The following is a 15,735-nucleotide window of genomic DNA, read 5'->3' as shown; positions in this document are numbered from 1 at the left end:
TTTTGTCAAAATAATTTCTATATAAAACTAGTGCAAACATATACGGCATGTTTAGTTGTTGTTGGGTGCCCTCAAGTCAGTTCCGACTCACAGTGACCCCGCGCACAACAGAACGAAACACTGCCCAGTCCTGTGCCATCCTCACAATCGTTGTTATGCTTGAGCTCATTGTTGCAGCCACTGTGTCAATCCACCTCCTTAAGGGTCTTCCTCTTTTCCGCAGACCCTGTACTTTGCCAAGCATGATGTCCTTCTCCAGGGACTGATCCCTCCTGACAACATGTCCAAAGTACATAAGACACAGGTTCACAATCCTTGCTTCTAAGGAGCATTCCAGCTGTACTTCTTCTAAGACAGATTTGTTCATTCTTTTGACAGTCCATGGTATATTCAACATTCTTTGCCAACACCACAACTCAAAGGCTTCAGTTCTTCTTCAGTCTTCATTAGTCATTGTCCAGCTTTCACATGCATATAAAGCAATTCAAAACACCTGGCTTGGGTCAGGCACACCTTAGTCTTCAAGGTGACATCTTTGCTTTCAACACTTTAAACAGGTCCTTTACAACAGATTTACCCAATGCAATGCATCTTTTGATTTCTTGACTGCTGCTTCCATGGCTGTTGACTGTGGATGCAAGTAAAATGAAATCCTTGAAAACGTCAGCCGTTTCTCCATTTATCATGATGTAGCTTATTGGCCCAGTTGTGAGGATATTTGCTTTCTTTACCTTCAGATGCAATCCATACTGAAGGCTGTGGTCTTTGATCTTCATCAGTAAATGCTTCAAGTCCTCTTCACTTTCAGCAAGCAAGGTTGTGTCATCTGCATAACACAGGTTGTTAATGAGTCTTCCTCCAATCCTGATGCCCCGTTCTTCTTCCCGCAGTCCAGCTTCTCGGATTATTTGCTCAGCATACAGGTTAAATACGTATGGTGAAGGGATACAACCCTGATGTATACCTTTCCTGATTTTAAACCAATCAGTATCCCCTTGTTCTGTCCAAACAACTGCCTCTCGATCTATGTAAAGATTCCTCAGGAGCACAATTAAGTGTTCTGGAATTCCCACTCTTCGCAATGTTATCCATAATTTGTTATAATCCACACAGTCGAACGCTTTTGCATAGTCAATAAAACACAGGTAAATATCCTTCTGGTACTCTCTGCTTTCAGCCAGGATCCACCTAACATCAGCAATGATATCCCTGGTTCCACATCCTCCTCTGACGGGCCTGAATTTCTGGCAGTTCCCTGTCGATATGCTGCTGCAGCCGTTTTTAATCATCTTCAGCAAAATTTTGCTTGCGTGTGATATTAATGATATTGTTCTATAATTTCCACATTCGGTTGGATCACCTTTCTTGGGAATAGGCATAAATATGGATCTCTTCCAGTCAGTTGGCCAGGAAGCTGTCTTCCATAGTTCTTGGCATAGACCAGCGAGCACCTCCAGTGCTGCATCTGTTTGTTGAAACATCTCTATTGATATTCCGACAATTCCTGGAGCCTTGTCTTTCACCAATCCCTTCAGAGCAGCTTGGACTTCTTCCTTCAGTACCACTGGTTCCTGATCATATGCTACCTCTTGAAATGGTTGAACATCGACTAATTCTTTTTGGTATAATGACTCTGTGTATCCCTTCCATCTTCTTTTGATGCTTCCTGAGTCATTTAATATTTTCCCCGTGGAATCCTTCACTATTGCAACTCGAGGCTTGATTTTTTCCTTCAGTTCTTTCAGCCTGAGAAATGCTGAGCGTGTTCTACCCTTTTGGTTTTGTATCTCCAGCTCTTTGCACATGTCATTATAATACCTTGTCCTCTTGAGCCACCCTTTGAAATCTTCTGTTCTTTTACTTCATCAATTCTTCCTTTTGCTTTAGCAGCTCAACGTTCATGAGCAAGTTTTGGAGTCTCCTCTGGCATCCATTTTGGTCCTTCCTTTCTTTCCTGTCTTTTCAACGACCTCTTGCTTTCTTCACGTATGATGTCCTTGATGTCATTCCACAACTCATCTGGTCTTCAGTTACAAGTGTTCAATGCGTCTATTCTTGAGATTGTCTCTAAATTCAGGTGGGATATACTCAAGGTCATATTTTGGCTCTCGTGGACTTGCTCTGATTTTCTTCAATTTCAGCTTGAACGTGCATATGAGCAATTGATGGTCTGTTCCACAGTCAGCCTCTGGCCTTGTCCTGACTGATGATATTGAGCTTTACCATCCCTTCTTTCCACAGATGTAGTCAATTTGATTTCTGTGTGCTCCATCTGGCGAGGTCCATGCGTATAGTCACAGTTTATGTTGGTGAAAGAAGGTATTTGCAACGAAGAAGTCGTTGGTCTTGCGATATTCTGTCATTCGATCTCCGGCACTGTTTCTGTCACCAAGGCCATATTTGCCAACTACCAATCCTTCTTCTTTGATCCCAACTTTCGCATTCCAATCAGCAGTAATTATCAATGCATCCTGATTGCATGTTTGATCAATTTCAGACTGTAGTAGCTGATAAAAATCTTCTATTCTTCATCTTTGGCCTTAGTGGTTGCTGCGTAAATTTGAATAATAGTCACATTAACTGGTTTTCCTTGTAGGTGTATGGATAGTATCCTATCACTGACAACACTGTACTTCAGGATAGATCCTGAAATGTACTTTTTGACAATGAATGCAACACTGTTCCTCTTCAAGTTGTCATTCCCAGCACAGTAGGCTATATGACTGTCCAATTCACAATGGCCAATACCAGCCCATTTCAGCTCACTAAATGCATAGGATATCGATGTTTATGCATTCCATTTCATTTTTGATGACTTCCAATTTTTCTAGATTCATACTTCATACATCCAGGTTCCGATTATTACTGGATGTTTGCAGGTGTTTCTTTTCATTTTGAGTCATGCCACATCAGCAAACGAAGGTCCCGAAAGCTTTACACCATCCACGTCATTAAGGTGGACTCTACTTTGAGGAGACAGCTCTTCCCCAGCCGTCTTTTGAGTGCCTTCCAGCCTGGGGAGGCTCATCTTCAGGCACTATATCAGACAGTGTTCCACTGCTATTCAAAAGGTTTTCACTTTTCAGAAGCAGACTGCTGGGTCCTTCTTCCTAGTCTGTCTTAGTCTGGAAGCTCAGCTGAAACCTGTCCTCCATGGGTGACCCTGCTGGTATCTGAATACTGGTGGCATAGCTTCCAGCATCACAGCAACACGCAAGCCCCCACAGTATGACAAACTGACAGACACAGACATGTTTAGAGGGCATCTTTATTAAGAAGTACAAAGTCATCTGTACAAAAAAAAAATGGTTTAACAAACAAGATATTTTGTTTACAAAGATCAGTACTCATTATTTGTTCAAAAAAATCTTTTTTGCTTTTAAGTAAGAAAATAATGTTTGACATATGTGCAATATAAATATGTGCAAAGAATTAAGAACAGAGCACTGAGCAAAAGAAAGAGTAACAGAAATGATTATCTTAAAGTACGAGAGCCTGATTAGTTTTTTATTTTTGTGTGCCTGAAAAGTTTTCCCCATCCTGAATAACATCAGGTGCCAATTAAAATCAGTAACAGCAACTCAAAAAACTGGAGGCAATTATATAAATTTAATGTAAAGCAAGGAGGGGTTTTCAGATCATAAAGTGCCCCTAATAATAATAATTATGTTTTAACAAACAGGACTAATTCTTCAGGATCACATGATGTCCCTTAAATTGACATTATAATATTCACATTATTTGCTACAAATTTAATCAAGTCAAGCCTTTGTAAACACAACAGAGCATGGAGGTCTCTGGTATATAGTAAATATTTTCAACGTTAAATTACAACTATAAATCACTAAGTAGCAAAATAAACATGCAGAATAAAATAATTGCTCTTGTTTTTACATATTTTGGTAGTTTTGATTATACGGAAATGCCATTTTAACCTGATGCTGTCACCCGAATTCTCTAAGGATGAAAACTATAGAATAGCAGATAACTGAACATCTCTGCTCATTTGACACACTTCATTATATAAACTACACCCACTATCATTGTGGTGCTTTTCTTCACTGATCTTAAGATTAATTCCAGCAATCTTAGAAAAAATAGACATCTTCAAGCTATTTTTACATTATTACAGTTCTCTAAAAAAGAACTAAGTCATACATATTATTGCTGTTATCAGTGCACTCAGGTACTGTATTAAACTATTGACAACAATGAAATATCTTGAGAAAACAGCACAAGTGTTTGCTATGTGCAGAGAGGTAACGCTAGATAATCCTCTCTCCCAGTTGTGTCTATAATCCATTTTGCTCACTGCTGAAAGCATTTAGCTATTTTCCCCATCATATCCAGAGCTCAACATACAAAAACACTCTTCAACCATATTCAAGTCTAAATCACATTTTCTTGACTTTTTCCTATATCACTATGACCAAGGACATTATTAATATTATCCAAGAACATTATCAATATTTTAAGTGTCTGTGTTTTAATAAATGCAGTTAATGTCTACTAAAAAATCAGGAAAAAAAAACACAAAACCTGAATGGCTCCTTCCATTTCTCATCAACTAGAAACATCTGGGGACACTTACCGGGAGATAGCATTCCTCTTAACCTTGTTAGAGTAATTTTGGAAATGGTCTTTACAAGTGGAGATGAAACCTGTTGTACTACATTTGATGCTCGCTAAGCAGTATGACCAACCCTCTCAGTTTGCCCAGGGCTGAGGGGTTTCCAGGAACTTCAATAGTAAGACAAGGAAGAGGATAAGCCAGGGAGAGTTTGTCACTCTATCTCTGAGTTTCCTTTCACTTTTTAGCATTTTTTATATTCATCTGTGATCACTGTTTGGTCTGCTGACTCAACCTCTATCCTCATCTGAACATTCTTTCTATGAATGAGAAAAACAGGATGAAGAACACTAAACCCAGGTAATTTAGAAGTTATCTAAAGTTTGACCTCTGAGGATGAAAGATAGCGTATACAAAGGCCAAAACTCCCTAAAAGGAGAGACTCCTCTTCTAAATTTTTCCTCCTGCCCTGTCTATTATTTGGAATGCTCCCCTCTTCCTCAACTGCTGGAGTATCCATCTTCCTGTGAATGGAAGCTTAATACAAATCAGCTGACTGCATCTACCGAGTGTCTTCTTCAACTAAAATTTACTCTCCTTCTAGTGGGACTAAACATCTGGGAAATGATATGAACATGCATTGGTGTATTCTTTCAAGTACTCTCAGAAGCAAGTTTGCTTTCCGTGAAGTCAAAAGGTCTGCTTTGCCCTCGTTGAACTTAATCATTAACTCTGGCTTTAAAGCTCCCATGGACAACTTAAGTTCCACCTCAAGGTATGTCATAATACCCTCCAGTGATGATACTATTTAAAGTACAGATTATAAAATGTTTCTGAGGGTGGAGATGTCAACAAAATTGTAGTTATTCCCAAATACCCTGTGTTCCTTTAGTTCTAGTATTTCCAAAGCACCAATATCTGAGTTATCTGTCATTTACCAAGCTTCAAAAACCTATTACATTTATAAAACCTAGTATTTTCCTTTAGTCTCTCCCAAATTTTTTTTAATAAATGTTACCTTCTTTAGCCATTTTTAATAGTAAAGTTTACTACACAGTGTTCCATATAACTAATACAATTTCCTACCACCCCAGATTGACGTCCTCCACTTCAATGTTCTCATTAGAACCCCTTCCTAATGAACAAGACACAACTAGATAATTGCATCATTCCTCCTTCAAATTCAGGAGAAGTAAAGAAAACTTAAAAAAAAAAAAAAAAAAACCTTATTACAATGAATTTGTATCCATAGCTCTGGGTCATTTTAAAAATTCAATTTAGAAAACAAAATAAGTGCCTATATTATACAAATTTCAGACAATCTTTTTGGATTCTCTCTGTTTTTTGTCTATCACGATGTCATGCCTTGTGAAAAAACTATTCCTTTTACTTTAACCATCCATCCATCCATCTAACCATCAATTCTTTCAATAAACATTTGCTGAGTGCCCACTCCATGCCAGGTACAGTGTTCAGGCAACATGGACCATTTATTCTTAGAACTTATAATCATAAAAATTAAAGGCATGCATCATACATACAGAAAATGACAAGGCTGTAGGATCTCCAAGTCACAACGAACTTAACTGGGAATTTCTAGCTAAGGGAAATTGACAAAGGCCTTTAGATGTGTCCTGGCCAACTTTTTTAACCAAGCAGGCCTGAATTCCCAATATGTGAACTGGAGGTACTTCCAGCCATGAGATATTTTCCAAATAACAAGAATTTGTATAAATAGATGACCACGTAATTCGTCAACTAAACCAGAATATTTCTGAGGGTAAAATGGAGTGCTTTCAGAAATTACAAACAACAGACTAAACCCGAGTTCTTCACTAGCATTAGAATTCAGTTCCATGGATACCAGCACCATGACTGTTTGACAGAGATATTAAGATCAGGGCAAAGACTCTTAGAGCTCCTGTGAGCTTTCATCCCAAATTTGCCAAGAGACTCGATTAGTAACATCCTATCACTTTATCTCCACAAATGTAATTACAACTTAAAAGATCATGTGTCTCAATTTCTGATTTGGAAAATAGTAAAAAAAAAAAAAAAAAATTTATACCCTGCTACGAAAATAGGGTAAAATTTAAAGTTCAGATTCAAACAGCAAAAAATCAATGTGACTAGTATCTTCTTCCTTGTCACTAGGGGGCAGAAGCCATTCATGTGGTGAAGTGAAGGATAATTCACGTTCTGATAGTGGTTTCGTAGTTATTAAATTGTGTGAGAAAGTTGTCCAAGTAACAGAATAGGACAATTACTGTACATTTATCTAAACTAAATGTCAATAGAATATTATTTTATCTTAAACCTAGATAGATACAATTTGCTTACATCTAGATTTTGGAAAAAAAACCATTTTTTAAAAATTAAATATGAAAAAATTAATTTAAACATTTTAGAAAATAGAAAAGCCACATTAAGCTTACTTACAATTGACATTAGAGTTAGTATGTAGTGCTGTAAATTCTGTCCATGATGGCGAACCATTTTAGCATCAGCTGTAACCATAACTTCCACATATCTGGGATATGATAAAAAACGTTTTTTCCTGGAATGTAACTGACTTCTTTCATCTTCCAGTGATACGTTTTTTGAAGGGTACTGTAAAATTATTTCCTCCTTGATGTTAAGATGTTCATTCATGCTGCTATAGTTATGAAAGGGTGAAGTGGTTTTCTTTATTTGACTCTCTGGGGGAAAAATAAGAAAATAATGTACAGCCATTAAATTGGATGTGACTAAAAATACCACCCAAAATTGAATAGTCAAAAATATGTAATACTTACACATCTTCTTCCAATGTGAAACAATAGAAGGATAAAAAGAAATTATTATTTAAAACAGTGTAGTACAGCATTGTCATAAGCATTATTACGGCAATGAAAAGTTTGCAAAATGTTCACATTTTCACAGTTTGCACTAACAAAACCATATCTAAGTCTTATGTTAATAAGTACAACTACTCAAAACCATTCATTAAGCATTGAGTAGAAAACAAAAATGAATCATGGAGTCCCTATGCTCTTTTCAGTACATAAATTAAGCCTTCAAGCCACTGGTGGCATTTAATCTCATTAAAGAGCAATGGCATTTTGTGGTGTGGAACTTCATATAACAAACTGTTGTTAAGCAACACATAAAAAGCATGAAGACTAACAGAAAATTAATTCATGTCATAATATGTGACTTGCCAAACCCAGAAAACCAAGATATTGACATAATTTTATAATATTGAGTATATAAAATGCCTAATTACTTTTATTATACTTGCATATTGTCCTTCTGGGTTTTTATACTTGCATATATATCAATAACTCTTTAAAAATTATTGAACATTAGAAATTATTACAGCAACTATTTTTAACTCCTATGTATTTATAGGGGAGCCCTGGGATGCTTGGCTGTTAACCAAAAGGTCAGCAGTTCGAATCCACCGACCCCTCCTTTGAAACCCTATGGGAGCAGTTCTACTCTGTCCTATACAGTCACTATGAGTCGGAATCAACTCAACAACAGGTTTGTTTTTTTTCGTTATGTATTTATAGAAACAATTTCTGAATCCTTATTTGTGCTAGTGGAAAATTACATTTCCTGAGAAAATAATTCATTTCTTTTTAAATAAGCAGCCATCTTATAGTTGTAAGAAAGGAAGAAAAGCCCTTAAATATTAGGTTTCCACAGATGGACTTTTTCTAATTCTTAAAACCACTCTAGCTTTTAATATTAGTATGCTCTTAGAATTTAAAATTTATCTCAGTGGAGGATTTTGCAAACTTGGCAAACTAAGTATATAGTCTTCAACTTTTTCCTACCATGTTACTTCCAGGGCAAGTCAACAACTTAAGTAACGATAATCATTTATTGGACCCTAGAGAAGACCCCAGATATATCTGATAGTTATCAGGATATATCCCATAGTTTTTTTTTTTTTAATCCCATAGTTATCAGTAAGAAGATAATATTCATGCATTGATTTATTATTTGTTCATGCATATCATTCATTCCAAATAAAAGTGGCACCTATTATATGTCAGGAAATATTAGAAACTGAGGAGCAAACAGCATCTCATAAAGCTTACATTCTAGTGCGAAGAGACAAAATAATAAATGAATACATATTTAAGAATAAAATGTCAAGTAACTTAAAATACTTCAATAAAAGTTTATCCAGGAAACACACACACACACACACACAAAAGTGACTCAACCTATCGGAAATGCTAAATTACAAAGACTGATAATATGAAGTGTTGACAAGGATGTGGAACATCTGGAACTTTCATACACTGCTGGTGGGAATGTCAAGTGGTAAATCACACTGAAAAACTATCTGGTAATTTCTAATAAAGTTAAACATGCATCTACTCTATGACCCTGCAATGCCACACCAGATATATACCCATGAGAAATAAAACCACATGTCTACAAAAAGACTTGTAAGAGAATATTTGCAGCAGTTTTATTTGTAATAGCCAAAACCTAGAAATAATCCACATGTCCAATCCACAAGGGAATGCAAGGAAGAACTGAACACCAAGCTGCATGAAGAGATGCTTTCCCTGCCCACATGCAGCATCCTGCTCGGAGAGAAGCTGGCTGTACTGGCTGAGGTGGTACCACTGGACGTTATCTGCAGCATGGGCTACAGGCAGCCACTCGCCTGAAAAGAAAAATGCCTTCTTCCACACTCCTCAAAAGAAAACTATCCACCTGTCAAACTATTCGCCGCTGGTCCTCAGAGAAAAACAAATCCCACCTTGTCTTCTACTGCCTATCCAATATTCTGCCGCCTGAAAATCTCTCAAAGTCTGACCAGCCTGTGTCTCACTGGCTAACAATATAATTTTAAAAAGAACACAATCCAATTAAGGAAATACTGTGGCTTGCAGGAGTCAGACTGGCAGAGACTAATTTAGAATAGATGATTCTTGGGCAGACAAAAATAAGGAAAGAGACAGACAAGACCTCTAATTTAGCTGTAATGAAAACACTGAGGAAGGTAATACTAGAGCACACACACAAAAAAAAGTTTCTAGAACAAAAAATATTTTGAATTTAAAGGCTCAATCCTGGAGGGATTAATCAAGAAAAATTAAGAGAAGAAAAAAATAACCAATATCAGAACCCTACAAATATTAATAAGATAACAAGAACATATTATAAACAACTTGATACAAATGAATTTAGAAGAAATCGACAGACACATTTCTAGAAAAATGCAACATCAAAACTGACCCACACAGAATTAGAATATCCCTGTAACTTTTTAAAAAACTGAATTCTAATCTTTCCAAAAATCCAATCTCAAAAGGCTTCATCAGTAAACACCATCAAATATTTACAGAAGAAACAGTACCAATCTTACAAATACTCTTCAAAGAATTAGAAAACGAAAACAATCTCAAACTTGTTTCGGGAAGCTTTTTTAAAAAATCACATAGTAAAATATCTTTATGATCTTGGCACAAGAAAGACTTCTTTAAAAGTACACAAAAAACATTAACCATAAAGACTATTCACTTGACTATTCTTTTGACAAAATTAAGACTTCTGTTTACCATTAAGTGGGTAGGAAAAGGTATTTGCAATATATATCATCAACAAAGGGCTTATGTAAAGACTGCAATTTATTATTCCAGATGAGTAAGAAAAAAGGCAGACAACATAATAAAAAGACAAACACCAAGTCAAGTCAGCAAATACATGAAAAAGTGTCCAAAAATTTTTAGTAATCGGAAATACAAATTAAAATACAATGAAACCCAAATGGCCAAAATGAAAAAGACTGACAATAGCAAGGCATGGCAATTATGTGGAGCATCTGAACCTCTCATTAACTAATGATGGTAGTAAAAATTGGCACAACTACTCTGTAAACTTTCAGTGGGTGAGGGGGTAACTATGATAAGTCACATATCTTAGTGGAAAAGAGACAGTTACGGTTTACTTTTAATATATCAATAATTATAGGTGTATTTATAACTGTTAAAATAGGTACATTACCAAAGAAAAACAGAGATGCCTAGAATTATTTCCAACTTACTGGAGGGAAATAAGTGTTTTGTTTTTTTTAATTCCAGAAAATGGGGAGAAGAGAAGCAATATCATAGTACCATTAATACAAGATACAAATGATAACTACACACACATACATCACTTACTAAAAGCCGGTAATAGGTAACTTTACCCATATTAACTCATTTGATCCTCACAAAAACTATTTGAGATAGGTACTATTGTTAATTCCATTTTAAAGATGAGGAATCTACAACATAGTTAAAGAACTCACACACACACAGTTATTGAGTTATGAAGCTGGAAATAGACTGCAATAAAAGGAACAAAACTAAATAGATCATTTATCAAAATAAAAGTGAATGGGTTAAAATTGCCTATCAAAAACAAAAGCTTTTAAAGAATTGGGTTAATATAAAAAATATGGCCGTATGTTAACTAAAAAGTAGCATGGCTGGGATTCAAATACTGGGGATTTGGCTCAAGAGTTACTCTTTTTAACCACTAAAGAAATAAAGAGCTTGACAAGAATAAAGGAAAAAAAAGCAATAGGACAATAATTTAACTACAAATACAGTTTTATCACAACAGATCTCAATAGTTTAATCTCTATAGCAACTGAAATAATTGTAAAAGAGTATTACACACAGCTCTATTGCAAAATGATTAAACAATTTAGAAGTATATAATTTCATACTTCATCAACACACAACAGTATGCATGAATCTTGTCAACAGTCAAATGAAAAAAGTGACAAAAATTACATACATAATTTTTTTTATGTAATTGAAAACTAAAAAGAAATTCTTTTACAAATACATATGGATGCAATCAGACTACATAAAAAGAAAGTTAAGGAGGTGACGAACATGGGATTTAGACTGACGGTTGCCTCAGGTGAGGGAAGGCAGGTGGGTAAAAGGGTGAGGAGGGAATTATGTGGCTGCACGTGGGTTGTCGTCTAAGTCCTATGCTTTGTTTTGGTGCATGTACTCATGGATATGTATTAAATTATTAACAAAGTCTTGGCAAATAGGAATACACTAAAAGCAAAAAGCAAACCTGTTGCTGGTCACGTTGATTCTGACTCATAGCAACCTTATAGGACAGAGTAGAACTGCCCCATAGGGTTTCCAAGGAATGGCTGGTGGATTTGAACTGCTGACCTTTTGGTCAGCAGCCTGAGCTCTTAACCACTGTACCACCAGGCCTCCACTAAAGCAACTGTCATTAAAAACGTAACAGACGCTAGCTCTCATCCTTATCACATTATGATTTTGGTAATGCTAGCTAAAGCAATAAGACAATAAAATGAAACCCACGGCATGAATATTAAGAAGAAAAGTTCGTGTTTTTTGGCAGATGACTGGATTTTACAACTAGAAAACCCAAAAGACTCAATGAAAAACTACTTAAACTAACAATTCTCAACAGAAGAAGAACTGAATAAAGGAATGTTATGCAGCTGTTAAAAGAATGAATTGAGTCTATATTTTGATGTGGGAGGATGTACATGACGCATTTTAAGTAAAAACTGTGAGTGGCAGAGTAATATGTATACTATTACCCCATTTGGTAAAATACAAATTCTTTTTCAAAATACACAAATACATATTTATAAAAATGTAAACAATCAGCCACAAAGGTAAGGAAATTAACGTTCCAAACTTTTAACACTGCCTGATGGGAGAGGCGTAACTGGAGAGGGGACAGCAAACCCATTAAACGTTGGCATTAACATCCCCCAAACCAAACCCAAATCCACTGCTATCGGGTTCTGACTCATAGCGACCCCAAAAGGTTTTCAAGGCTGTAAATCTCTACAGAGGTAGACTGCCACATCTTTCTCCCACAGAGTCGCTGGTGGCTTAGAACCACTGACCTGTCAGTTAGCAATAGAATGCTTTATTTAACACCTCAGTGCTCTTTAAATCATTATAATGATCTTGTTTTATTATCATCATTTAAAAAAATATTACTTTTATGAAGTATCATCTATAACTATTTTACAAGATAAAATTTTAATCCCGTTACCTTTTTTTTTATATTTCTACATAAGAACCAAAGTGATATTTCCAAATACCCTACATAAATGGCCATTATTCAACACTCACATACCAACTCGATTACATCATTTCTATGCAACGCTTCTCTTTCTATTTATGTTCCACTGAGTCAAATGTTAAAATGATGTCTTGTCCTTTATTAATAACAAGTATATTATGACCCAAAACTAATTTAGACCAAAACAAACCATCAGATCACGCACATCATGCAACAAAGATAATTTGCCCACTAGAGCATAAAATATTCCAAATTACGTCAGTGAATATAATACTTATAACAGCCTAGTGCATTCTAGAAGGAAATGTTAAACATTAATAATAATTCATAAGAATATAAACTACTGAGAGAATTCAATTAAACAATAAGGTAATTAGAAGCCTATATTTCCACTTGGGAAACCCTGGTGGCGTAGTGGTTAAGTGCTATAGCTGCTAACCAAAAGGTCGGCAGTTTGAATCCACCAGGCGCTCCTTGGAAGCTCTATGGGGCAGTTAAACTCTGTCCCATAGGTTTGCTATGAGTCAGAATCGACTCAATGGCAATGGGTTTGGTTTTTTCCACTTCAATTGCCTACTGGCACCTCATATTCAAAATACACAAAACTGAATTTATAGTTTTCTTTCCTCATCCTAGTTTCCCCATTTCTATCAATGTAAGCAACAGCATCCCAAAACCTATAACTTACAGTCAAATTTGACACCACGGCTGGGCTCATCCCAGCCTTCCTTCGCTCTGTGTAGTCATCAAGTTTCTCCATTTCTCCTTCAAAATGTCCTTATATTACTCCTATTCTCAATGATGTTCTCACCTGTAAACTCATTCAGGTCATTCTCACCTTGGAAGAGCATTATTAGAATTGTAAGTGCAAAATTAGTTATAAAAAGTCTCCCAAATGGTCATGTCATCTTCAATCTCTTGTCTCTCATATTCGTCCTTCACTTATGTTCAAAGAGATAAATTTTTTAGGAACAGTCCTTTATCTCATCTTTAACCAGGAAACTACCATGAATCCTTATTGCCCATACGATAAAGTCTAAGCCTTCCCCACCAGCCTACCACTAACCACAGCTGCCACCGCAGCCGCTGGCACCAAGCTATGAATTGTCTGAAGAATGAAAACACTGTTAGGCAATGTGTTCTGCTCTTCGTAAGTGCTCCATAAACGTTCATGGAAAGGAGAAAAAAGGCTTAGGAGGAAGAAAGAAAAAAATGATGGAAAGTTAGGAAATGGAAGGAAAGAAGGAAGGCAGAGGGAGGAGAGGAGATGGAAGAAAGGAACATATTGAGAACAGGATGAAAGGTTGATCCCCCCATAGCTTCAGGCTAAGGGTTATAATTGTGATCTACAACAGCAGCAATTCTAAGATGGACAGGTTTCCTCTGACTTTTCCAATATCACGCATAACAGACTAGGATTGATACTAACGTTCTGTATTTGACCAGATGAAGAAACACATTTTATAGCACATAACCATTCATTTTTAAAATGAGGGTGAAAAATCAAATGAAGCTTATTTTAGAACCATTACCATTTCCTACCATTTGTTGAATGCCCCCAGAGCTCCCAATTCAAAAAGAATTCAGTGTGCACTGAAATAAACAGTGATCATATCAGATTGACTGTGAAATTTAACATATTTTCTCATGATTTAAGCTGTTTTCTGGTCCATTATATGCCCTGTGTTGCCACTGTTGAGTTTTTTAATTAATACTATTATTAACAATAAACAATATTTATTGAGTGCCTGTTATGACCCAGGTATTAGTATACTTTACATGTTATCCCCTTTATTATTAATAAGGTCCCTGAGGGGAACAAGTGGTTTACAATCAACTACTAACCTAAAGGTTGGTGGTTCGAACCCACTCAGTGGTACCACAGAACAAAGATCTGGAAATCTGCTTCCATAAAGATTACGGCCAAAAATCTCCTATGGATTTTAGTTCTACTACATAGTTCTACTCTGTAACACTTGGGGTTGCTATGAGTTGGAATTGACTCAATGGCAACAGGTTTTTTTTTTTTTAATTAACAGCAACTCTGTAAGGTAGAAACTATAATTACCCTCATTTTACATTATGAATAAACTGAGGAACAGGATGGCTAAATAAACTGCCCAGAGTAACACAGCTAATCAAATGCAATTCTGGAACATATTTATTTTTTAAAACCGTAGTATTCCATAACATAAAAGTGTATGAAAATCCACAATCCTCTGATTTATCAGTATTATTAAGAAATCGTAATCACTATTTGTTACAGAACTATGGCATTAGTTTATAAAATATTTTATAGTGCTTTATTTCAAAGGGAAATGCTGGTAGTGCAGTGGTTAAGAGCTATGGCTGCTAATCAAAAGATTGGCAGTTCGAATCCACTAGACACTCCTTAAAAACTCTATGGGGCAGTTCTACTCTGTTCTGTAGGGTCTCTATGAGTTGGAATCTTCTCGACGGCAACAGGTTTAGATTTTCGGTATTTCAAAGAGTTTCCCAAGTTAATACACCTACTAGTAATAAATACGCAGAGACTGTGGACTTGTCTGTGGCCTGCTGACACTGGAGACACAAATGAAACATTACATCATTATTCCTCATTGTATTCCTGAATCAGTTACTATTACTGTGCACATGTTAAAACACAAAGACATGTGACACAGGTTAAGCGAAATTTCACCAGCTACCAACTGAATAAAGGGCATAACAATGAGATGAATCCAGATTTCCTGAATATCAGTTATTACGTCTGATTTCCACATCACATAACTCGTCTAAAGGTCAGAGTGTTAAGAATTTAGTAACCAGAGTCATAGTGGAAAATGCTGCTTCCTAGAAAACTAAAAGAGGAACTAGCTGGTCATATCCATGAAAATATAGGTCTAGTCCTGCTTGCATTACAGAACCAAAAAGCCGAGCCAAGATTTGGATATAAAGGCAGCTGGCTCCCTTTGGGATAAAGGCTTGTGACAAATCCAGAGATTCTTACCTAGATCAGGAGTTAAAAACAGTCACACATTCATTCACAAATTCATAGACTTTAAGATATACATGCATTTTGTGTAAAGGAACATGTA

The 15,735-nt window shown here is 36.1% G+C and overlaps 1 protein-coding gene across 1 annotated transcript in view; it reads right to left on the bottom strand.

The window, feature by feature from the left end:
- The window catches only part of ADAMTS20 (ADAM metallopeptidase with thrombospondin type 1 motif 20), a 215,455-nt gene that overhangs the window by 164,026 nt on the left and 35,694 nt on the right, over positions 1–15,735 (bottom strand). The window contains exon 4 of the mRNA XM_064284366.1: positions 7,010–7,269. Within this exon, the coding sequence (XP_064140436.1) occupies positions 7,010–7,269 (260 nt within the window). The remainder of the gene's footprint in view (positions 1–7,009; positions 7,270–15,735) is intronic.

Source organism: Loxodonta africana, chromosome 4 (genome assembly GCF_030014295.1).
Source record: "Loxodonta africana isolate mLoxAfr1 chromosome 4, mLoxAfr1.hap2, whole genome shotgun sequence".
NCBI classification, from domain to species: Eukaryota; Metazoa; Chordata; class Mammalia; order Proboscidea; family Elephantidae; genus Loxodonta; species Loxodonta africana.
Note: the sequence above shows the minus strand (reverse complement) of the source record. Positions and strands in the feature narration are given on the sequence as shown.